The sequence below is a fragment of the Penaeus japonicus genome, unplaced genomic scaffold, assembly GCF_977035675.1.
Source record: "Penaeus japonicus unplaced genomic scaffold, GWHDUDI00000001_assembly GWHDUDI00000027, whole genome shotgun sequence".
NCBI classification, from domain to species: Eukaryota; Metazoa; Arthropoda; class Malacostraca; order Decapoda; family Penaeidae; genus Penaeus; species Penaeus japonicus.
In genome coordinates this window covers 21,520,952-21,540,951 of record NW_028234429.1, presented here as the reverse complement: position 1 = coordinate 21,540,951, position 20,000 = coordinate 21,520,952, and the positions used below count along the sequence as shown (strand labels likewise).

Sequence of the window (20,000 nt, the reverse complement as noted above, 5' to 3'; positions counted from 1 at the left end):
CCTCCCTTCTCCTCCCCTCCTCCCTCCTCCTCCTCTCCCTCTCTCTCCTCCTCTCTCTCCTCTCCCTCTCTCCTCTCCTCTCCTCTCTCTCTCCTCCTCTCTCTCTCTCCTCTCTCTCTCCTTCCTCCTTCCTCTCTCCTCCTCGCTCTCTCCCCTCTCTCCCTCACATCACTCTCTCTCTCTTCTCCTCTCTCCTCCTCTCTCTCTCTCCTCTCTCCCTCTCTCTCTCTCTCTTCTCTCTCTCTCTCACTCCACTCTCCTCTCCTCTCTCACTCGCACTCACTCTCACGCACTCACGCACACACCACACACACACACAACACACACACACACACACACACACACACACACACACACACACACACACACACACACACACACACACACACACACACACACACACACACACACACACACACACACACACACACACACACACACACACACACACACACACACACACACGCCCGTGTCCACACACACACACACACACATAGCGTGAGTGGTTGACAGGTAAGTTGCTGGCAATACTTTCCTGGTCAGCAGATTCCATGGCTGTGTCCAAAGGTGGATGCACACAATGAAGCAGGAAAACAAGGCTCCCTGTGCCAACAGCAGCACGTAAGTTCCAAGACTGAAAGCCAGATGAATCTGCTGAGTTTCAGTGTTTATTCTTGGGGTGGCTTCACAGTACAAAGTACAGGTTCTGTGTTCCTGCCTGACTGGTATTTACTTCTTTCTAACTAAATCTAATTCCTTTTCTTCCTTTCTTAACCTAAACTAACCTAAATGATGGTAATTACTTACTACTGAAATATAGTGAAACTTATACAATACAATATCTCTGTCTCTCTCTCTCTTTTACAATCAATATAATCTCTATATCTCTCTCTCTCACTCTCATGCACACGCACACACACAAACGTACATATATATAATTCATGCCAGTACTATTTTAGCTATCAAAATCTAGTCCAGTGGATGAACTATTCAGATGAACTATTCAGACCCACAATACTCTGTCCAGTAGATCCATCTAGTAATACCTAGACATATAGCACTTGGTCCTATAAAATATGTCTTCTAATACTAACTTATGAAGATGCCAATCCTGTGGCACCAAGACTGATGATACTTAGTCCTGTCTTATTATAAATTTCAATACTTTGTAGCTACCACGAACCACTCACTTCTGTAAGTACGAGAAATTTCAAATCAATTGAGTCGTAAATGCCATACATTCATACCAAATGGTTTTGTTACTTGTGCTACATCACTTTATTGACAAGTTATATATTTGCACTTATTTGTGTGCCTTGTTGGTAAAACTTTTCACCAATGAAATTGTCATTGGCAAAATGCATAAAGCAAACTCTGGCTTGATTTGATCCATACGACTACATTCTGATTAGATTCTCAAATTGATCCGATGCTTGCCGTATAAAATCAATGTGACATAAAACATGGCATAAACATTTCTCAACTATCTTCTTACTCTTGCAGAAAAAACATCAAAAGGATTATGGTTGAAGGGAAACTTGTGACTTGTACAAATCTACAAGTATTCAGAGGACCAACCTGGACCATCCTTTGGGAGATTCCATAATAAAAGTATAGAACACTGTGTTATATCTAAGAAATTAAGGAAAAATAAACTCAAACTTGAATGAATCCTTAATAACAAGTTGCATAAAAAATAATGAATTTTAAAGCTGGACAGCTGGAATTAATTTAAAAGCTGGGCAGCATATCTAATACTGGTCTACCAACACATATGCAACTACCATCTTACAAAATGCTATAATAGAGTTAATACATGGAGTTGAGACTGTCTACTACTAATAAGTGTTTTCAATTTAACTGTTTCTGGCACAAACTGCAGCAGTTGTAGAAATGAAACCTACTGAATAAGGTAACGTTCTCTTTTTGAAGATATCAAAGAGGAAACATGGATTTAAATCCTTATGTCAATGACCTAAAAGTCATGCATGTAATTGCCAGGTAAATGGCAAATGTAAGGAAGAAACGAGCTGGATTCAAGGCCAGCTGTAGTTAATATCATGGGAGCAAAGCCTCCACCATTGGAAGTAATGTGATGAAATTGATTGAAAGCACAGCTAAATACCTTTTTTTTCTAAAATACTGAATCATTTTGCTCTTTATCTTTAATTTGATTTTGCCTGATATATAACTTATCGAACAGCTCTAAATTCTCTCTGTGGTTCTTAAAATTAATACTTTTGGGAGGGCTTGCAGGGAGGATACCATAAATTCCCAAATATTTAACATAGCAAATCATGAGTTGCAGCAAATCACAACAGTGATCCAGCAGGCACATCTCTCTATTGGCCAGTTTCTTCCCCTAATAAAATTAGATGGTATGCATCTGGCTGCTGTTTGTATGACACCATTTTAACCCGTTTTTCGTCATCCATGACACAGGCATCATGACGTTCAGGGATTTTGGATCACTATGTTATTTTATTGTGCTATGATTAATGAGTGAGTGATGTTGACAATTGCAGTCATAATAATTATAACTGCCATAATATTAAGCAAAATGGGTTTCAACTCACATCCAAAATACCGCAGATGAAAGATGTGCAGGCAGAACGAGAGGAGGAAGGTGACTCACACCATGCCCAATGCCTACAATGTGCCCCTGTGCCAGTAATCATGCCTTTTATTGTGGCACTCACTGTCAAAAGTACAAATTTCCTTCCTCTTCCCTACCAATTCATGTTATCTTCATTTTGGATGGTTATAAGTTTCGTGTTCGTTTGTGACAGCACACAAATAAGAAAAAAATAAAGTGGCATTTTGCCCTCCCCTGACACAGCAATACTTATATCAAATTGAGTTTAAAGAAAAAAAATGAGTTGATATGGACCAAATTTAGTCAATTGCAGAATGGACAGAGCCTATGGTATGACAGATACAAGTCTCTAAAAACAGAAAAACGCACAAAAAAACAAAACACAAAAAAGGCTCTAGCTCTGCAATGAGTGACTATGAGGGAGTGGGAAAAGTCAAGGTATGTTGCTGAAGCTGCGTCGCTCAGTAATACAACCCATCCTGGAGCCTCGGTAAGAAATCTATCCCCCGTCGGCAACGGGTTAACCCAAAGATGACGGTGTGTGACACGGCAAATTGCCTGATGACAGGGCGACACACCAGTGTGACGTTCCCAAGGCGATACTGCATAGGCCCGACATAGGGGGTTGCCATTTCTCGCCAGGCCCTTTGGGATTGGGTTAATTTAGTACTATAGTCTTTTTCATTTTAGTTATTTTTTTAATGAACTATATTGTGTGCCATCTGACAGGCATTATTTTTAGACTAACTTTGTTGTATACAGTCCATATCAGTTCATAATATTCTTTACACTCAATGTGATAGAAGTATCACAATTTTCTGTGAGGACAAAAGCAACTTTGTTTGTATTTCCTTACTTTTGTTATTCTAATCATCATGAAACCTGTCATCATGACGGAAACTCCACCTGTTATTGGCAAAAAGACTGATCTCTCATAATAACTGCAAAATCACTGCCGAAGAGGTGTACAGAGCTTAACTAATAGCAGCATTCATTTATAATAAGCATGTTGCCTTTCTAATTCAAGATATTACACTTACTAACCAAAGTGTGTTTAAGACTACAAAGCTGAATTAAAAGAAAAACAAATTCAATACTCTCATTACTTGAAGAAAGCACACACACACATACGCATACTCCAACTGTAGCTAAGGCAAATATTCCTCTGAATAAAAGCTTGTCACCAGCAGCAACTACTTACCTTCTTTATTGTTCACTATATTTACACAAATAATCAATTACAATATTTGTACAAAAATAAAAACATTTGAAAGGAAATCAAGTAGCCAATTATGGAATTTTGGATTTGTTTTTTACTTATTAGAAAAAAATCCCCCTCAACGAGATTTAAAAAAACTATCACAAAGCTATTTACAGTAATAAAAACTGTGTTAAGCACATAAAGGCATTGGAGGGGTTTTGTTAACATTTTTGTTTTTAATTTAATTTTCTAATTTTATTCCCAAGAGTGCATGCTACAGGTTTAAGTAAAACAAGAATAAAAAGGTAAGCATATATTATCAAAGGAATTAGGAAGTTTGAATTTATATACCATCATGGAAGACACAACTTTCCAATCATATATATGATGATAGCATATACAAATATATCAGCTGAATATCCACAGATAAAATTATACATTTAAAACAACCATATTATGATATTTTAAAGCAATTATGCTTCTTAAAATGCAACATTAAGAAAGCTTGTTATAACTAAGTCAGGACTTGAAACTTCTGACAGTTCTGAGCCAAACTTCCTGCACCTGAACTTCTAGGATTTGGTGCCTCTAGTTTTGCTCTGGTTTAGCTATGATCGGTACATGATCAGCAGCATAACTAGTGCAATTAATATTACTCTGCATCACCTGATTCACAGCATAAAAGGTGCTTTTAGTGTTTGCTCTACAGTAACAGTGAGTGGCTTAAATGATGCTCCGTAACAACCAAAATGGCTTGAGGGCCAACTCTGATTTGGTAGTTACCAGCACAATCAGTAGCATAAAGGTTGCCTTTTGTGTTGTAACAGCACATGATCAGTTGCATGAATGTTGCTTTTCATGCTTAAATTTACTGTTCCTGTTCAAACAGTTCACAGTGTATCAGTAGTTTTAATAGTCTTAATTATTGCTATTCGTTTATTGGCCAATAACATAAATGGTGACTATAATGGCTGTCTTGCTTTAGCAGATAACAGTGAATGATTGGCAGCATTTATGATGAGTTGCTCTGGAAATAATATAGTCAGCAGCCTATACTCTAGATTTTTGAGCTGACCTCTGAAGAAAATTTATCAATAACTCTAAGAGTAGTTTCCCCCATGCAGCTGGAAAATATACTGCCCTTTAGTGTTGTCAAAATTACAGAAACTGATCAAAATAGGCAACCTTTCCCTGTGCCGCAGGTGCAATGGAATGTCAGTTGTAAAAAAAGGAATATAAAAAAGCAAACAAAAAAAGAAAAAGAAAAGTCCTGACTTGTATTATAAAACCATATATTAAACCACGAAATATACAATATCACTTTTCTCTCTCTTCATACAAGGCACAGTCTCTGGAGGGTACAAGTTATGATTCTACAAACTATTATGCCAGCCTTTACTCAATTTGTTTCCAATGTGAGCAAGTAATTGTTATTACTATTTCACTCTTGATGTTAACATTCATTAACTGTGAAATAAAGCTTTGTGTTTGTTTCTAAGTTTAACCCATTCGCGCCGGTTGACGTGCTGACACATGGTCGAAAAAAGCCCCGGACCCGGGTGACGTCCTGGCACGGGCTACATTTTCGGCCCGCGCGCCGGGAGGCCAGTAGCGACGTGCTGAAACGTCCGCATTAGAATGATAGATTATTCTTCGTACAATTTGATTTTCATACTTGATTTGTCTTAGCTACTTTAGTTTATCCTTCTAAATAGTAGAAAATGGGATATAACGTAATATGAATGACGTCACAGGTACATACGTAATCTTGATTACGGCATGGTGATTTCTGTTTCTGATTTGTTGAATATGATGATCTGAGTCGAAAGACTATCGTAAAATCAATTATAATTGGCCGAAGAATAAAAAAAAAAAAAATAAATAAAATTATATAACATCTTTTTGTTGCCTCAATAAAAGAAAATGACACTTGAAAAAACATTGCTGTTACTTGCATTCACTTGTATGCACATGTATGGTTGTTCATATTCTCTTTCTTTTCTTTTAGGAAGAAAAAAAAATTGAAAAAAAAAAAACTGTTTGTTACCTCACTAGAAGAATGCTTCCATTTCCCATTGGCATTACAACATAGGAGTAAAGAATATGGAAAAAGTTCAATAGAATAACACTAAAAAAACAGTGCTGTAACATCTTTTTCGACTGATATACCTCCTCTGAACATAGCACTACTTTCTGCACATGTCTACACTTTAGACGCAATCACGCAAACCATAAGGATAGGGTGGGTGAAAAACGCTCTGCGAGCGTCAGCGCGACCGCGCGCAGCGGGAAAACACCCCGGGACGGGCGGTTGCGCGCTTGAAATCTTCCCGGCACGATCGGGAGTAGGCGAAATTCCGCCCCGGCGTGAATGGGTTAAGCCTCCTAAACACAAGTGGTCTATCCTGAAAGCCTCCAGAAAACAGAGAACTTCCTCTATAATAATACCCACAAAAAGAAAAATAGAAAAATAACAAGTTAAAGATTGTGACTGCAAAAGTGTAAGCGTGTGTGTGTGTGTGTGCATGTTGGATCAGTCTGTAGGTTCTTGGGTAGGAGTATGCTTGCATGCATGTATGTACTTGTTTATGTATAACTGAATGAACATGGCACACAGTGAGAGAAGGACATAAAGCAAGTGGTTTTCAGGTTGAACATATGTTTAATCTCATACATTCTGGAAAGACAAACATCAGAAATCAAAGAATTGAGTGGGTATCACATGAGGAAGAAGATTGTATATGACACTAGGCTTCCTAGCACAAAGACCTTGCCAGATCGTATAAAACTATTTATACTACTTTATTATCAACTCAGAGAGTTATCCATGTGTTTAGCATGAAGTAATATTACCCGAGTTTTAAGGAAAGGCAGTCTATGTGCTGTTAAGGCAATTCTATACTACTCTCACTAACTTGGTGCAGTAGCCATGTTCTACAAGCAGTTGGCTGGTTCACATAAGATGTTTGTGTAGTTTCCCTTTTTACCAGGCTTGATGTTTACAATCTGCTACTTAAGAATGAATTTTATCCAAAACAATTTTCCCAGATGGCAACCTAAAAAAAAATTGGATACCATGCCAAGTTAGTACAAGAGAAGTACAACACATAAGCTTTGGTCATTATTCACTACTGGCATGAGGCAGATTAAGATAAAAAATAATGATCATGGTGATATAGCAAATCGTACCAGAACATGATCATCGTTCACATTTCTTATTGTGATCAACTTGTCTTTTAAACCATAGTTTCTTAAAAGGTGTACACTAACCCTACTAGTGAACAATGAACTGAAATAATATTTATATATTTATATATATATATGTATATATAAATGAATGTGCAAATAATCTTTCCTAATCAATATGCAAGAAAAAAAAGATCATACTAGATATACACAATATAACTCATTCAGACTGTTTTGTTTGTACAGATCTAGAGAAAATTTCCAAGCTTCAAATCCACTATTGTCTCCTACCTGAAAATAAAGACATGTCTAAGCTGCCTGATAATATTTGAGAGTAACATTGCTCATGATTCATTGGTTTTATTTTCGGGGGGTATATATAAAGAGAAGAAAAAAAAAAAAAATCTAATCAGGAGACATACTTAATCTTAAGACTGTATCTTAATAGATACATGTGACTGATCTATACTGTAAGTCTGTCAGATAAACAATTACCGAGAATGATTAGCAATGTTTAACTTAACAATGGGCAAACTAATATATGTCTTCCATATTAACATCAAGTAATACCATTGTCCATAAAAAGGTGAGAGGTGAAAACCAAAATCATTCAGCTTATCTTTTTTACGTTGAACCATATCAATAAAATTCAAAATCTCTAAATCTTGGGTGACCTCTGATATTTTTATAGTATTCTGGATATTCATAATTGCTGTAATTAACAAAAATGCTAATTCATATCTAAAAATCATAAAATTCATTTCATGACAAAAACAACAAAAATGCTGATTGTTTCTCAGATAATTTCCCAATCTTCTTTTTCAGACGTAATTTTAGACAATACAGATTCCTTTAATCACATCGGAGATTGCAAGGGTGAGTATTCGACGCTACAAATTCATGAATAATGTTTCAATTTATTTCTAAATGATTGTAAGGACTGTAAGGTGGTGATGCACAAAGACATAGAAGAAAATAAAAATGCAACTTCCAAATTAAGAAAGAAAACTGGAAGAAATAGAATGAAAGAGAAAAAAGGAACAAAGAATCCTTCTCAAACTGTCTTTGCTAAATATATCTTAAACAATAAACATGATTCGTATGAATAACAAACAGGATGCATGATATAATGTAAAAAATGGGTGTCAATTCTTAAAAAAAGGTAACTTGTGTATTCTGCCTCATTACATTCTTTCACCTACTCAAGGCAGACATCTTTCTTTAGTGACATGGTGACCTGTTGTACCACTATCTATAGCTCTGTCCAATATCAACACATTTCTTAAGAGTAAAAAAACGCAGTAATACAATGCAAAACATCAAGGTATCTCCAAAGCAAATGATTAAATTAAAGTGTTTTATATGAACAATCAATATTAATATACATGAGCAGACACATCTTGTTTAGAAAACAAAGATGAAAGTGTATAATATGGTTTTACAAGTACCTTGCAATTAGCTTCAGACCTCTGATCCTAGTACAAGATAAAAACAAAATATGCTAGCATCTCATGCATGCAGAAGCAACAATGCATATGATTACAGATACAGTAAACGCTCTTTCGATTATCCATTTTTTTTTTTTTCAATACATATCTTGAAATTCAAATAGCTATGCAACTTCTATCTCCTAAAACAGTTACTGAATTAATATCTCACTTAAAACAAGAATCACATTAAAAAAAAAAAAAAATTAAAAAAAGGACTAAGTGTGAGGACAAGTACAAATTGAGAAATACTTTAATCTCCCAGCAACTAAAAATTTACCAATGCTTCCCATGAAATCGTATTTGGTGAGGCAAATAATTGTAAGATATATTACAGCAGAGGAATCAACAACTATAAATTGCATTGTGATATATATTTTCTTTACAATTCCAATTCCTGAACCTAGACAAAGACTTCCTTATATAATGATGGTCAACTATAAAAAAGTAATAGGAGATGCATCTTGAGTATAAACTGATAAAAAGAAACATTTACTGGACACATGGAGGGAGATAATATTCTCAAGTCACCAACAGTCTAATCACTGAATTTCTAACAAACCATACTGTGATCCCATGCATAAAATATATCTATTGGTATACAAAATAAAACATGTATGCACATTGATCGCAATGAAGCTGATTTTAAGAAGCCAGCTTCTTCAACTGCTATCACATTTATCACTCTTGTTACACATGCAATTACAATGACACATTTTTTTTCTCTTAGGCAGTCTACACACAAAAGTAAAGAAGTATGAAGTGTGTATAAGTATGTATGAGTCATAGTAAAAAGAAAAAGGCAAAGAGAGAGAGAGAGAGAGAGAGAGAGAGAGAGTGTGTGTGTGTGTGTGTGTGTGTGTGTGTGTGTGTGTGTGTGTGTGTGTGTGTGTGTGTGTGTGTGTGTGTGTGTGTGTGTGTGTGTGTGTGTGTGTGTGTGTGTGTGTGTGTGTGTGTGTGTGTGTGTGTGTGTGTGTGTGTGTGTGTGTGTGTGTGTGTGTGTGTGTGTGTGTGTGTGTGTGTGTGTGTGTGTGTGTGTGTGTGTGTGTGTGTGTGTGTGTGTGTGTGTGAGACTGATTGAATTTAAGTTTGAGTATAGGTGTGAGTGTTTCTGTAGGTAAAATGTAACCAGACAAATTTAATCAAAGGCACATACAGACATACTAATATCATTCGCTATGCTCCTTTTACAGATGTAGAGTAACTGGATCACAATACCTTATGCCTTCCTTCATATTTGTTCATGGTAACTTGAGTACCCAATTTTACCTTATTCTATTTCGGTATTACCCAACACCTAAGGTTGTAAGGCTGTTCATGATTCTTCAACATGATGCAATGATTGGAGCGGTAAAAGTCATTCCATGCCAGTGAGAAAGTCCCCTATTGCTATTGTCCACATCCAAAAATGAGCTAATACTAAATTTTCTGAGAGCTGGTGATTTGGTGTTATTATTGTAAGGCCACTTTTATATATCTATTCGGTAGGATTGGCAGAAACGTCAACAGTAGAGGCATCGCTGGCGGCTGGTGTCTCCACAGCTGAGGAGGCTGAGGCGTCTAGCATGGTTGAAGTTTCGCCATTACTTGCTTCACCCCCTTCGTAGAATGTCATCGTCTGCAAGGACATGTCGCAATCAGAGGGAAACATTCAGGGAGCTGGATTACATTACAATGAAAAGGCAATTCTCCAGTAAGCATTTATCCACAAATACTTTAAGAAAAAAAAGGAAGAATATGCAATGGTTAAAAACAAAGGGGTAATTAAGAAACACCAAAAAAGTATTAAATGTAAGTACCTAATGTAGATTTTGTCATTTCTCCCTTTGATTAGACAAACTACATTCATTATCTCACTTGCAATAGGCAGACATACAATACACTAAAGCATCATAATGGTCTATCTTATGATACACATTGATTCTGTATAGAAGTTTGGATTATCATAAATAAAAAACTGATGCAATAAAGGTCTATTAGAGTAAGAATGATTAGTTTAAAAAATTAAGAAGTTAAATGTATGAATTTAATGTGCTTTTCCTTTCTCTTACAACTAATAATGTGACTAGAGTATCATATATACACACACAAGATGAAGCAAACAAAAATTCAGAGAATTTTTTTTTTCTCTCTTTTACACATTCCAAAATTTCATTTTTTTTTTTTTTTTTAATAAATATGAAATGTAGAAAAAGGTTTAAATGAAAATGAACTTCACAATGCAGCATATCTAAATGAAAAGTTTTTATGACATTTTCATCTAATTCTGATTAAGATTCAATTAAAATGTGTCAATTTCATCCCTTCATTGTAGTTATTCATTTCATTTATACCTCTTTTTACATCTGTCATAAAATATAAAAATGAAAAAAGTAAGCCTCATATAAGAGAGTAAGAAAAGGTAGGTGAAATTCCCTCTGGTAAAAACACTCTGTATGATACCTACTCAACCAGTGTCCATAGGGAAGTTGGGAGAGGATAAGATACTCATTCAAAATATAATGGGATAACATGAATCAACATGCCACAAAACATATTAAAAAGACATTAATGTGTAAAATATGAAATGCAAATGAATAATTCATGCATTATTAAATAAAAATGGATAAAATACATAATCAATATTTCTAATAAAAATGAAAATCAAACACAAAATAAAACTAAATATACATTAGTCTTTCCACACAAAAACACACACACACTAACAGTGTGTGCATGTATGTGTGCTTATCCATGTAAGTATCTGTGTTTGAATGCATCTATGAGAATGTGAATGTGATTATGAGTGTACTTGCAATTGAACCCCTCTGTATCTCTGTTTGTAAGTATCTGTGTTGCATTTTAGGGCTGGGACCTTTGAGTAACAACAGCAGCAAGTTACATGAGATTACTACTCCCAGATTAACAAAGCATTCACTGGCATAACTGTACATTTACCCCCTAGATGGTGATTCAACATAGAACTAACAAATAAATGTGTTAGAAAATTCTGCAACTAAATACTGAATACAAAGCTAACTTTCTCTGAATATGATGTTAATGTTAAAAAGTAAATATTCATTAAGATTAAAAATGACTATTTTGATGAAATAGATAGGTATGCAGTCCATTATCATTTTCTCATTTATTAATTTACCGATTTGTTGTTTATAGCATTTACCTTCATTTAATCATAAATAATATCTAGTCATATCTGTATGAATTATTTACCTTTGATCAAAATTTGATGAAAACTCTAATGACTATGCAAGATAACGCTTATAAATTATAATAATTACTTTTAATCTAACTCATGGACAATGAGGACATACTTCATCCACACTGGTTTTGTTTTATTAATGTTTCTTATGCTTAGAATAATCCATATGAACTTAGTCACCAAGAAGTTAACCAGTGAACGACAGAGCAGTTTTGCCATCAATGGGTCAAAATATTTACCCATAATTCAACAATCTTTGATGTGTTATTTCTGTTGCTTGAATAACAATGCTGAACTATGATGAACTCCTTGACTATGATGAGTACAGTTCTTACCAGATTATTAAAGATAAAATTACTCCTAGCCATATTGGATCCCAGCCCCCATGCCCAATTCTATCAGTATGTTACCTGTTATAGACACAACCTATATTAACTATATCAAACTGGCTGTAAAATTCTACATGCACTAGTCAAAGGGCATACAACTTTTACAACTTCTACAAGAAAAGGCTGGATAAAGTGATTAATGCAAACTTGGTAAGATCTTATAAAACAATGTATTATGGGAAAAAAAGTGCCAAATTCATCTCCACAAAGGCCGCAATTTGTATGAAAAAACTCACATGTCAAAACAGTCTGGCGACACAATTTTGAGCTGAGGTTGAAGAATGCAGCAAAGACAAAAGAAGGAAGACCAACCAAAATTATTCTCTAAACAAACTGAACAAACTGTAGAAAAATTATCAATATAAGGTTGCTCATCACAAAACAATACCAAGGTTTCTTGGACCATGCTGGCAAGTTGACTAGTATTAGAAAATTCCCCATCACCCTCCCCCCCTCCCCATAACAATCAGACTGATAAGAGGTCTATTAGCAAATCCCTGACGGTATCTGTTCCACCCAAACCAAGTTCACCTGGACTGGCCTGCCTCAAGAGTTACAGATTGGAAAAGAGAAAGCCAACCAGGGCAATTTTTCCTGCAAGAAAACAACAGCTACATCAGTTACAGAAAAAAAGAAAAGAAAAAAGAAAAAGTAATGTATATACTTAAATGAAAAAAAAAAGAAAGAACCAAAATAACAATGAAATATGATAAAGAAGTAAACAAAATGAAAATGGAATGTTTAATGAACATCAGACATCCAAAACTTCAGTACTAGCACTACAAAAAAAAGAAGGAAAGCAAAAAAATCCTACAGGATGGTGAAAAATATGAGAGAAGCTTTAAGTTAAACATAGTCCTCATGCTCCATGGATAATACTAAAGATTTGCCAAAATAATACATAAAAATCACAAAATTGTGGCTACTTAAAAAAAGAGCATTGAAATATCAAAATGTAAACTCATCACATTAAGAAAAATCAAATATCAAAAAAATGTTGCTAGTGACCATTTAATACTGCTTGGCTGCATCTCTATAAGGGAAATGGTATTTAATTTTCCAAATACTTTCTATATTCATTCAGCTATTTTCTATGCATTCCCATCTGAGATTATGCATGCTTGACTCTTGTTTCATATCTGCAATGTATATTCTATATAGAGAAATTCCTTCTATACATAACTACCAGCTGAATTCTTTCTGTTCAAATTATTCAATAGCAGTTTTACTATTCACATACATGCTGTCACAGACCTACACATACTTAATCTTGTCTAAAAGAAAGGTTCTATGCTTGTTATAATTTTTTTTTTTTTTAAAGAACTTTTATCTAACTTAAGATGGATTGCAGTCACACTAATCATGTTACATCTTTCATTCCATCATTTTTATTTAACATCCTTATATATAAAAAAAATCCCAAATCTTTGTATTAACCCGATAATGACAGGGCTGTTTTGGCTTCAATTGGTCTAAACGCTGAGGTATTTTGAATGTATAGGCCTAATGCCTAAGGCTATTTGCCCGCTCTGGCCATGGCTGACTCCTGATCACCCAGTGTACCAGCCTTAACAAAAGCCATGACATGATATAACGTCCCCAGAGGCAAGTGCTATCACCTCATGCCGTGATATCACATCACCTGGCATTAACGGGTTAATATCCATAACCATTCCTAACACTCTTCAATACTTCCTAAAAGAAGATAAGAAAATGGGACAAACCTCTGTGGGTGACTGGGGCGACTGCAGGGAAGGATCATCAGTGTCATCGTCAGAGTCATCATCTCCTGAAGAGTCATTTCGTTCCTTCATACCTGTAACAATAAAGCTTGCTGTTAGATTTGTGCCCAATATGTATTTTAAATCCCTTTTAGCTTTCTTTTCATTGTTGATATAAAGATATGGTCTTCATGTGAATAACCTGTTCATAAAAATAGAGATGCTTAAAAATAAGACAAGGAAGTGAGTGAGTTCATGAGTGGGTGTGTAAGGCACCTAAATCTGGTTGCATAATATTTCAGTTGTTTAAGGGGAGTCACACAGGGTCTTACTATCCTTGTCACTGATGCCAACTGAACATATGCAAGTGTGAAGGCTTACACAGTAAATATGGCTTACATGCTAGAACATAAAGAAGTTAAAGGAAGAAAAAATAAGATCTGGAGATATATTTGGACTGCCTTAGAATTGCAGCTCTCAGGCTGCTGTCATACAAGGTAACTTGGTGCAATACTTTGTTGCCTGTAAAGGCAACTCTTGCTGACACTGACTCCTATAATTATTTTCCTTTTATATAGGAATATCTGCCAATAACTTCATTGATACCTACCATAATAATCAACCAAAACACAGATATGAGAAAAGTTATGTACCTTACAGTTTCTTGGGAAAGTATCGTTACAAGATCATGATAACAGTTGAAAAAAATATTCATGAATATTCAACAAAAGACAAATGTATGAGGTTACCTGTAAGAGGGCTAAACATTCTACCATAAAAAAATGTATTTATCAATCAATCTACCCAAATCTTACAAAACTAAACTCATTGAATGTGCTAATCATACAATGATAATAATCAATGGTAATAATCAATGTTAAATCTTAGTAGAACAGTGTACCCTGACTATGTACAGAGCACTGAAAACATTGCAATCATAAATTTGTGGTAATTGCTAGCAGAACAGGAAGTTCTAAATACGAAATCACTACTGTAATAGATTATCATCAAACAGAATATATGAATTCAAAATTAAAAAAAATTAACATCATATCCTAAACTACCATCTAACAATCACATACACACAAACCATCACAAAGAAAAGTAATGTCTTTTACAAAATACAACAGACAGACTGTACTATAATAAGCAAATATATATTAGAGCTAGGGTAACAACATACAAATTAGGTATCACAACACGATCACCCCTTCCACAGAATTCCCTTCAAAGGAATCAACCAATACCCAAATAATGAAAGAATTATATTGATGAACTGACCTTCCTCACCCTCTCCATCAGAAAGTGGTTCCTTCAAATCTGTAAAAGCAAAAGCAGGGCAATAAAGCATGCAATACTAATCCCCTACAAGGCCCAAGAAGCATGGAAGACTAAGAGAGAAATGAACCCGTACCATGCCCTGCAGACATTCCGTATTTCCGTATGACTTTGTCTTTTTATGTACTATCTTATAGTTAAAGAACCTAATTGCTAACCCTTTTGGCAAAGTGCTCTGACCTTTCTTATTGAATATAAACATTTTCTTAATAATTATAAAAAAAAAAATCTTATGAGATAAATGGCATGTCAAACAAATTTTATTTCTAAAAATCTTGGCTAGAGAATAAATTCATATGACAAGAAAGTATGATAGGATTCGTTTACACTTATGGAATTCCAGATTTGCTACTCTAGAAAAAATAAAAAGCAAAAAAGAATGAGAGACAAAATTAAAAATACAGTTATCAAGAATCCCTCTATCAGCTTGTATAATTATCACCACAGCTGTTGAAAAAAAATAAAAAAGCACACAGTTCAACTAACAAGGGGATGAAATATATTCCACTGCAAAACACACAAAAAAAAATTACTAAAACAGAAACAGACAGAAAAAACAGTTAATAAAAACTACTAAATCAGATACGAATATCCTTTGCTTCTCACATCAAAGTAGTAGTAGTAGTAGTAGTACTAGTAAAAAAAGATTTGCATATATATTTAAAAAACAAACCACCACATACTCATTCTAAACATTTTGTCCCATCAACGAAAAACATTATCAATTTCACAACATACTAATACCACTTTTCTTACTATTTTCACAGATTTGATAGAACACTAAATCAATCATATTTCCCAAACTTTCTTCATAGCTAAATAAATCTATGAAGCCTAATACATATATAAAAGACTTTACATACACAAATCAACACTCATGGAACTACATAAATCTAAATGCTTAAATTTGAGTAAAAACAAAATTCATCATAAAAACAAAGAATATACCAGCACTTTCTCACAAGTCTTGTCAAATGACAATACACTCACAAACTACAAAACTTCACAAAACATATTCAAGAAGAGCCCCCACGCAGTACAAATGATCACCAGGAGCACGAAAGACGCAGAAACTTTAGAGATTGACTCTACCAATGTCATCCCACCACAGGGTAGGCGGCAGGGCATCATCATCTTGCTTGTCATTCGGATCCCCAAACAAGTCGCAAGGAATGTCAATAAGATCAGCCCCAATGCTTGCTTCCTGTTTGTCCTTATTCTCCCCAGTTTGGGCTCTGGAGGTGCGTCGCGGAGGAGGCACTGGAATTGCTTCTCCATTCGGGTCCTCCAAGTGAGCGATGCTTATGTCCTCGTTGGAGTCACTGTCCCTTCCTATATCCTCACCCTCTAATGTGATGTCAACCATCCTACCTGCCACTGTCAATTACATAAACCTCTTGATCAACCATGGAGATAAAGGTATTCATAGAGACCAATACCCACAGACAAAAGAGAGTAATCCATCTGTAAACTTGAAAAGTATAAGGCACATGCACTACTTGCGATAAGAAGGAAAAAGCTTCATCTTTTGCAGTGAAAGGCATTACCCCAAGAAAATGCTAGACCACAAGTTTGTACCTAAAAATGTGTCAAAATGAAAAAGCAGAAGACTTGAACTAATGCTATATTATAAAACGATACACATGCAAAAGTCCAAAAAGCATTTGAAACAAAACCCATTGCCTGTGTTTGGTTATATTCAAATGAGGTAAAAAAGTAAGAAAAGAAAATCCACTTTTCCTACTAATAATTATACAAAGAAATTCAAATATTTCAAGATGATATAAACAAAAACAAAATCTTGAATTTCTGTGAATTGTATTACATAAAACAAAAACTGATATTCCCTTGAAGAAGCACACTATTTCTATAAAGATTTTTTTTTTTCTTCAGTGTTATACATAAATCTCTACTAGGCATGCATCTTCCACACAAAAAAAAAATACTCTTCCCACTAATCCTATCATGTAAACAAACAAATCAAGAAAGCTGGAGTATAAAACTTACTTGAGTTGATAGGCGTTTCATTTCCAGCTTCTGTCTGCGCTGACGACAATTCATCATAGCAAGTAAGACACACACGGAGGGGCTTGTTAGACTGATGGATCAGCAAGACCTTCTTGCTAGAGCATGGACCACACACTACTTTTCCACACTTGCGACAATGATGCTGTGAAGTTTGGTACACGTTTAGTCATTGTGGGAAAACGACCTGATGCTGTTTACTAAAAACATCTGGGTGCAAAGTTTCTTTAGGAGAAGAAAAAGCATGCTATTTCTAACAAAGAAGAAAAATTATGGAATATGTGAGACAGTAAGGACCAAATCAATATTGAACATGAAGTATAGATTTCAAGATATAAAAATTGGTGGGATATAAGTAATGAATAATGAAATATAAGAAAAATATGAAGACAAAAATCCTCAGAATGAGAATTACATAAAAAAGAAATACAAGAGTAAAAATTATAGTAAGCTGACTCAGCTGTGATTTTCAATGACCTAACAATCTATTGCTTATCTGTTAATATAAAAAGAAGGCAAAGAAAATAAAACCATAAGCATCTTCGATATAGCATTCTACATCTTGGAAAAAAAAGCATTATAAAGATGCTGTTAAGAGGTTAAATACTACTAACAGGGAAATTTAAGAAATCTTTAAGATTAACCATTAAAGACCAAGTGAAAATAATTGCTTTAATAATATTCAAAAGCTTTGTCAGGTAAAAATTAATAGGGTTTGTTGGCAGTTGGATGCAAAATTTAGAGCAATTTTGAAAAATGTCATGTAAATAAAGAAAAAGTGTACTAATAATGATAGCATTGATGAAAAAAATCTAAGGATTAACAGACCTAAATGGAAAGAAAGGAAGTATCAAAAACCATCATAGATATAGGAATATCAAGTTATGTATTAAAGGCATTATTCTGAATACTCAACTGAAAAAAAATTATTTCATCTTAGGTATTTAAAAAGGAAAGTTACTGTAAGGCTGTGATATGGTTAGTTCAACAATTCAAGACATAAAACTATAATAGGTTAATGTAGCCACATCTTTCTTATATGACTGAACTTCCTGAAGTGCTAGTGATAGCTACTGTGAGATGAATTTTGATAAAAAGCATCAAAAACCTGTAGATCTTAAATGTCTAAGGTGCCTATAATGACAAGAGTGTTTAAGTACAGACAAGAACATCATCATTTAAAGAGGTAAAAGTCTAGATAAATCTAGAAAGGACCTCACATGCATTTAACAAATTAAGGGGAAAAAAAGCAATCATAACAAAATTAAATAACCAATTCAAAATATAAGGGCTAAGCTACTGCATTCAGTGAACTAAGCTTTTTCACAAGCACAAGTTCCCTTACCCTTCTATTGATAAGAGTAAACTGGGTCTTCTTGCAATGCATGCACACCTGCGTTTCACCATCTGGTACCCACACAGCAGCATGTTTCTCTGCTGCCTTCTTGCCACCTGCACATTACACATTACTACATGAATCAGGGTTTAGGTTCTTCCCCCCCCACCCCCCACAAGTAGACTTTATACAGCTCCTCTATGTGTTCTATCTTATAAGGGAACTTCTCTGGGTAACATGCTAACTATGGGGATGTTGCAAGACCTTGATCATTCACAAGAAATTATTAAAATATGTCTGATCAAAAGGGATGGAGGAAGGGGGAAATGCAACACATTAAAATAAGGTAAAAGGGGGAGAGAGAGAAGGCAAAAGGTTTCTCCAGTTTTCTAGCCTGTGAAAAATAACACCTAAAAGAAACATTTTAAAACTGATACAAAAAAATGCTTATGTCATTTTATCAGAGTTGTTTGACTTTGTTTTATACATATTACAGAAAGTTCAATCAAAGAAAATATACACTAATTTCACATAAATAACAAATAGAAGTTATTGAAACTCACTGTATTGTGGCATACTTGGTAAAAGCAAAACTGATTTTCATTTTGTGCAAATAAATAATTCAGTAATGCAATATCTGACAAATAATGGAAGAATCACTAATCTATTATCTTCTTAGGAAATAAATGTAGTATCATACAACTAAATTAAATTTGGCTTTTCTATAAAACATCCTGTTTTTTTTTGTATCTAAATATTCAAAGAATAAATATAAATCCTCAATTTCATAAGCAATGTTATTCATACAAATATCTAAATATCTCCTCACAATTACTGCACTTTAGCTAAAGAATCCTGCTTATGTATAAAGCATATATATGAAAATAAAATGTGTAGACAGCAACACAAACTTTACATAATTCATGACAAAAAGAATGTCAAATTACATCCTGGATTTCACATCATCCCCTAAAGATTAACAGACTGAGATGACTTTTCAATTCAAAGATTATAGAAAGATCATGAAGGAAGAGTAAAAATTAAAAAATGTTACTAATGATTCACTAAAGAACAGCTATATCAAATTACAAATTCTATCTAACCAGGTAAGTAATGTATATATATATATGAAATAAATATATAGGAGACTATACTGGGTGGATGCAGATAAACTAAAACTAAGGAACTTATAGAACCATATAACAATGCAAAATTTACACTTTTCACACCCACTAAAGAATATGAAACACTTAAGGAAATAACATTGAACATAAAATCAAAGCATGTAAGTGACTAACTTTTACGCAGCAAGTCGGTGACACACTTATTAATATGTGCCATCCATTCCGCCTTTTCTGTTGCCGTTGCTGCGTAAACGGCAAAGGATTTTGTTGGGGTCTTGATCAGCCAGCCGTTGCGGAATTCTGTTTTGGGAAAGGAGGAAGGAAAAAGTGAGACTTGATTGATTGTTTGAAATAATATCAAATGATGAATAATATGCACAGCATGTGTATAACTGTGT

General features: G+C 34.5%; 1 protein-coding gene across 4 annotated transcripts in view; it reads right to left on the bottom strand.

The window, feature by feature from the left end:
• Positions 1-4,095: 4,095 nt before the first annotated feature.
• The window catches only part of LOC122252118 (pleckstrin homology and FYVE domain containing family member rush hour), a 27,451-nt gene continuing 11,546 nt past the window's right edge, over positions 4,096-20,000 (bottom strand). For 2 of the 4 annotated variants that reach the window (XM_043014394.2, XM_043014395.2), the window contains exons 4-10: positions 19,777-19,902; positions 18,488-18,594; positions 17,125-17,287; positions 16,210-16,494; positions 15,061-15,099; positions 13,783-13,874; positions 5,073-10,088 (exon numbers count right to left, since the gene is read on the bottom strand). In XM_043014394.2, coding sequence (XP_042870328.1) covers positions 9,948-10,088; positions 13,783-13,874; positions 15,061-15,099; positions 16,210-16,494; positions 17,125-17,287; positions 18,488-18,594; positions 19,777-19,902 — 953 coding nt within the window. In that variant the 3' untranslated portion in view covers positions 5,073-9,947. Of the gene's footprint in view, positions 10,089-13,782; positions 13,875-15,060; positions 15,100-16,209; positions 16,495-17,124; positions 17,288-18,487; positions 18,595-19,776; positions 19,903-20,000 lie in introns of all 4 variants that reach the window. The other 2 variants (XM_086552747.1, XM_086552746.1) reach the window with 2 other exon arrangements.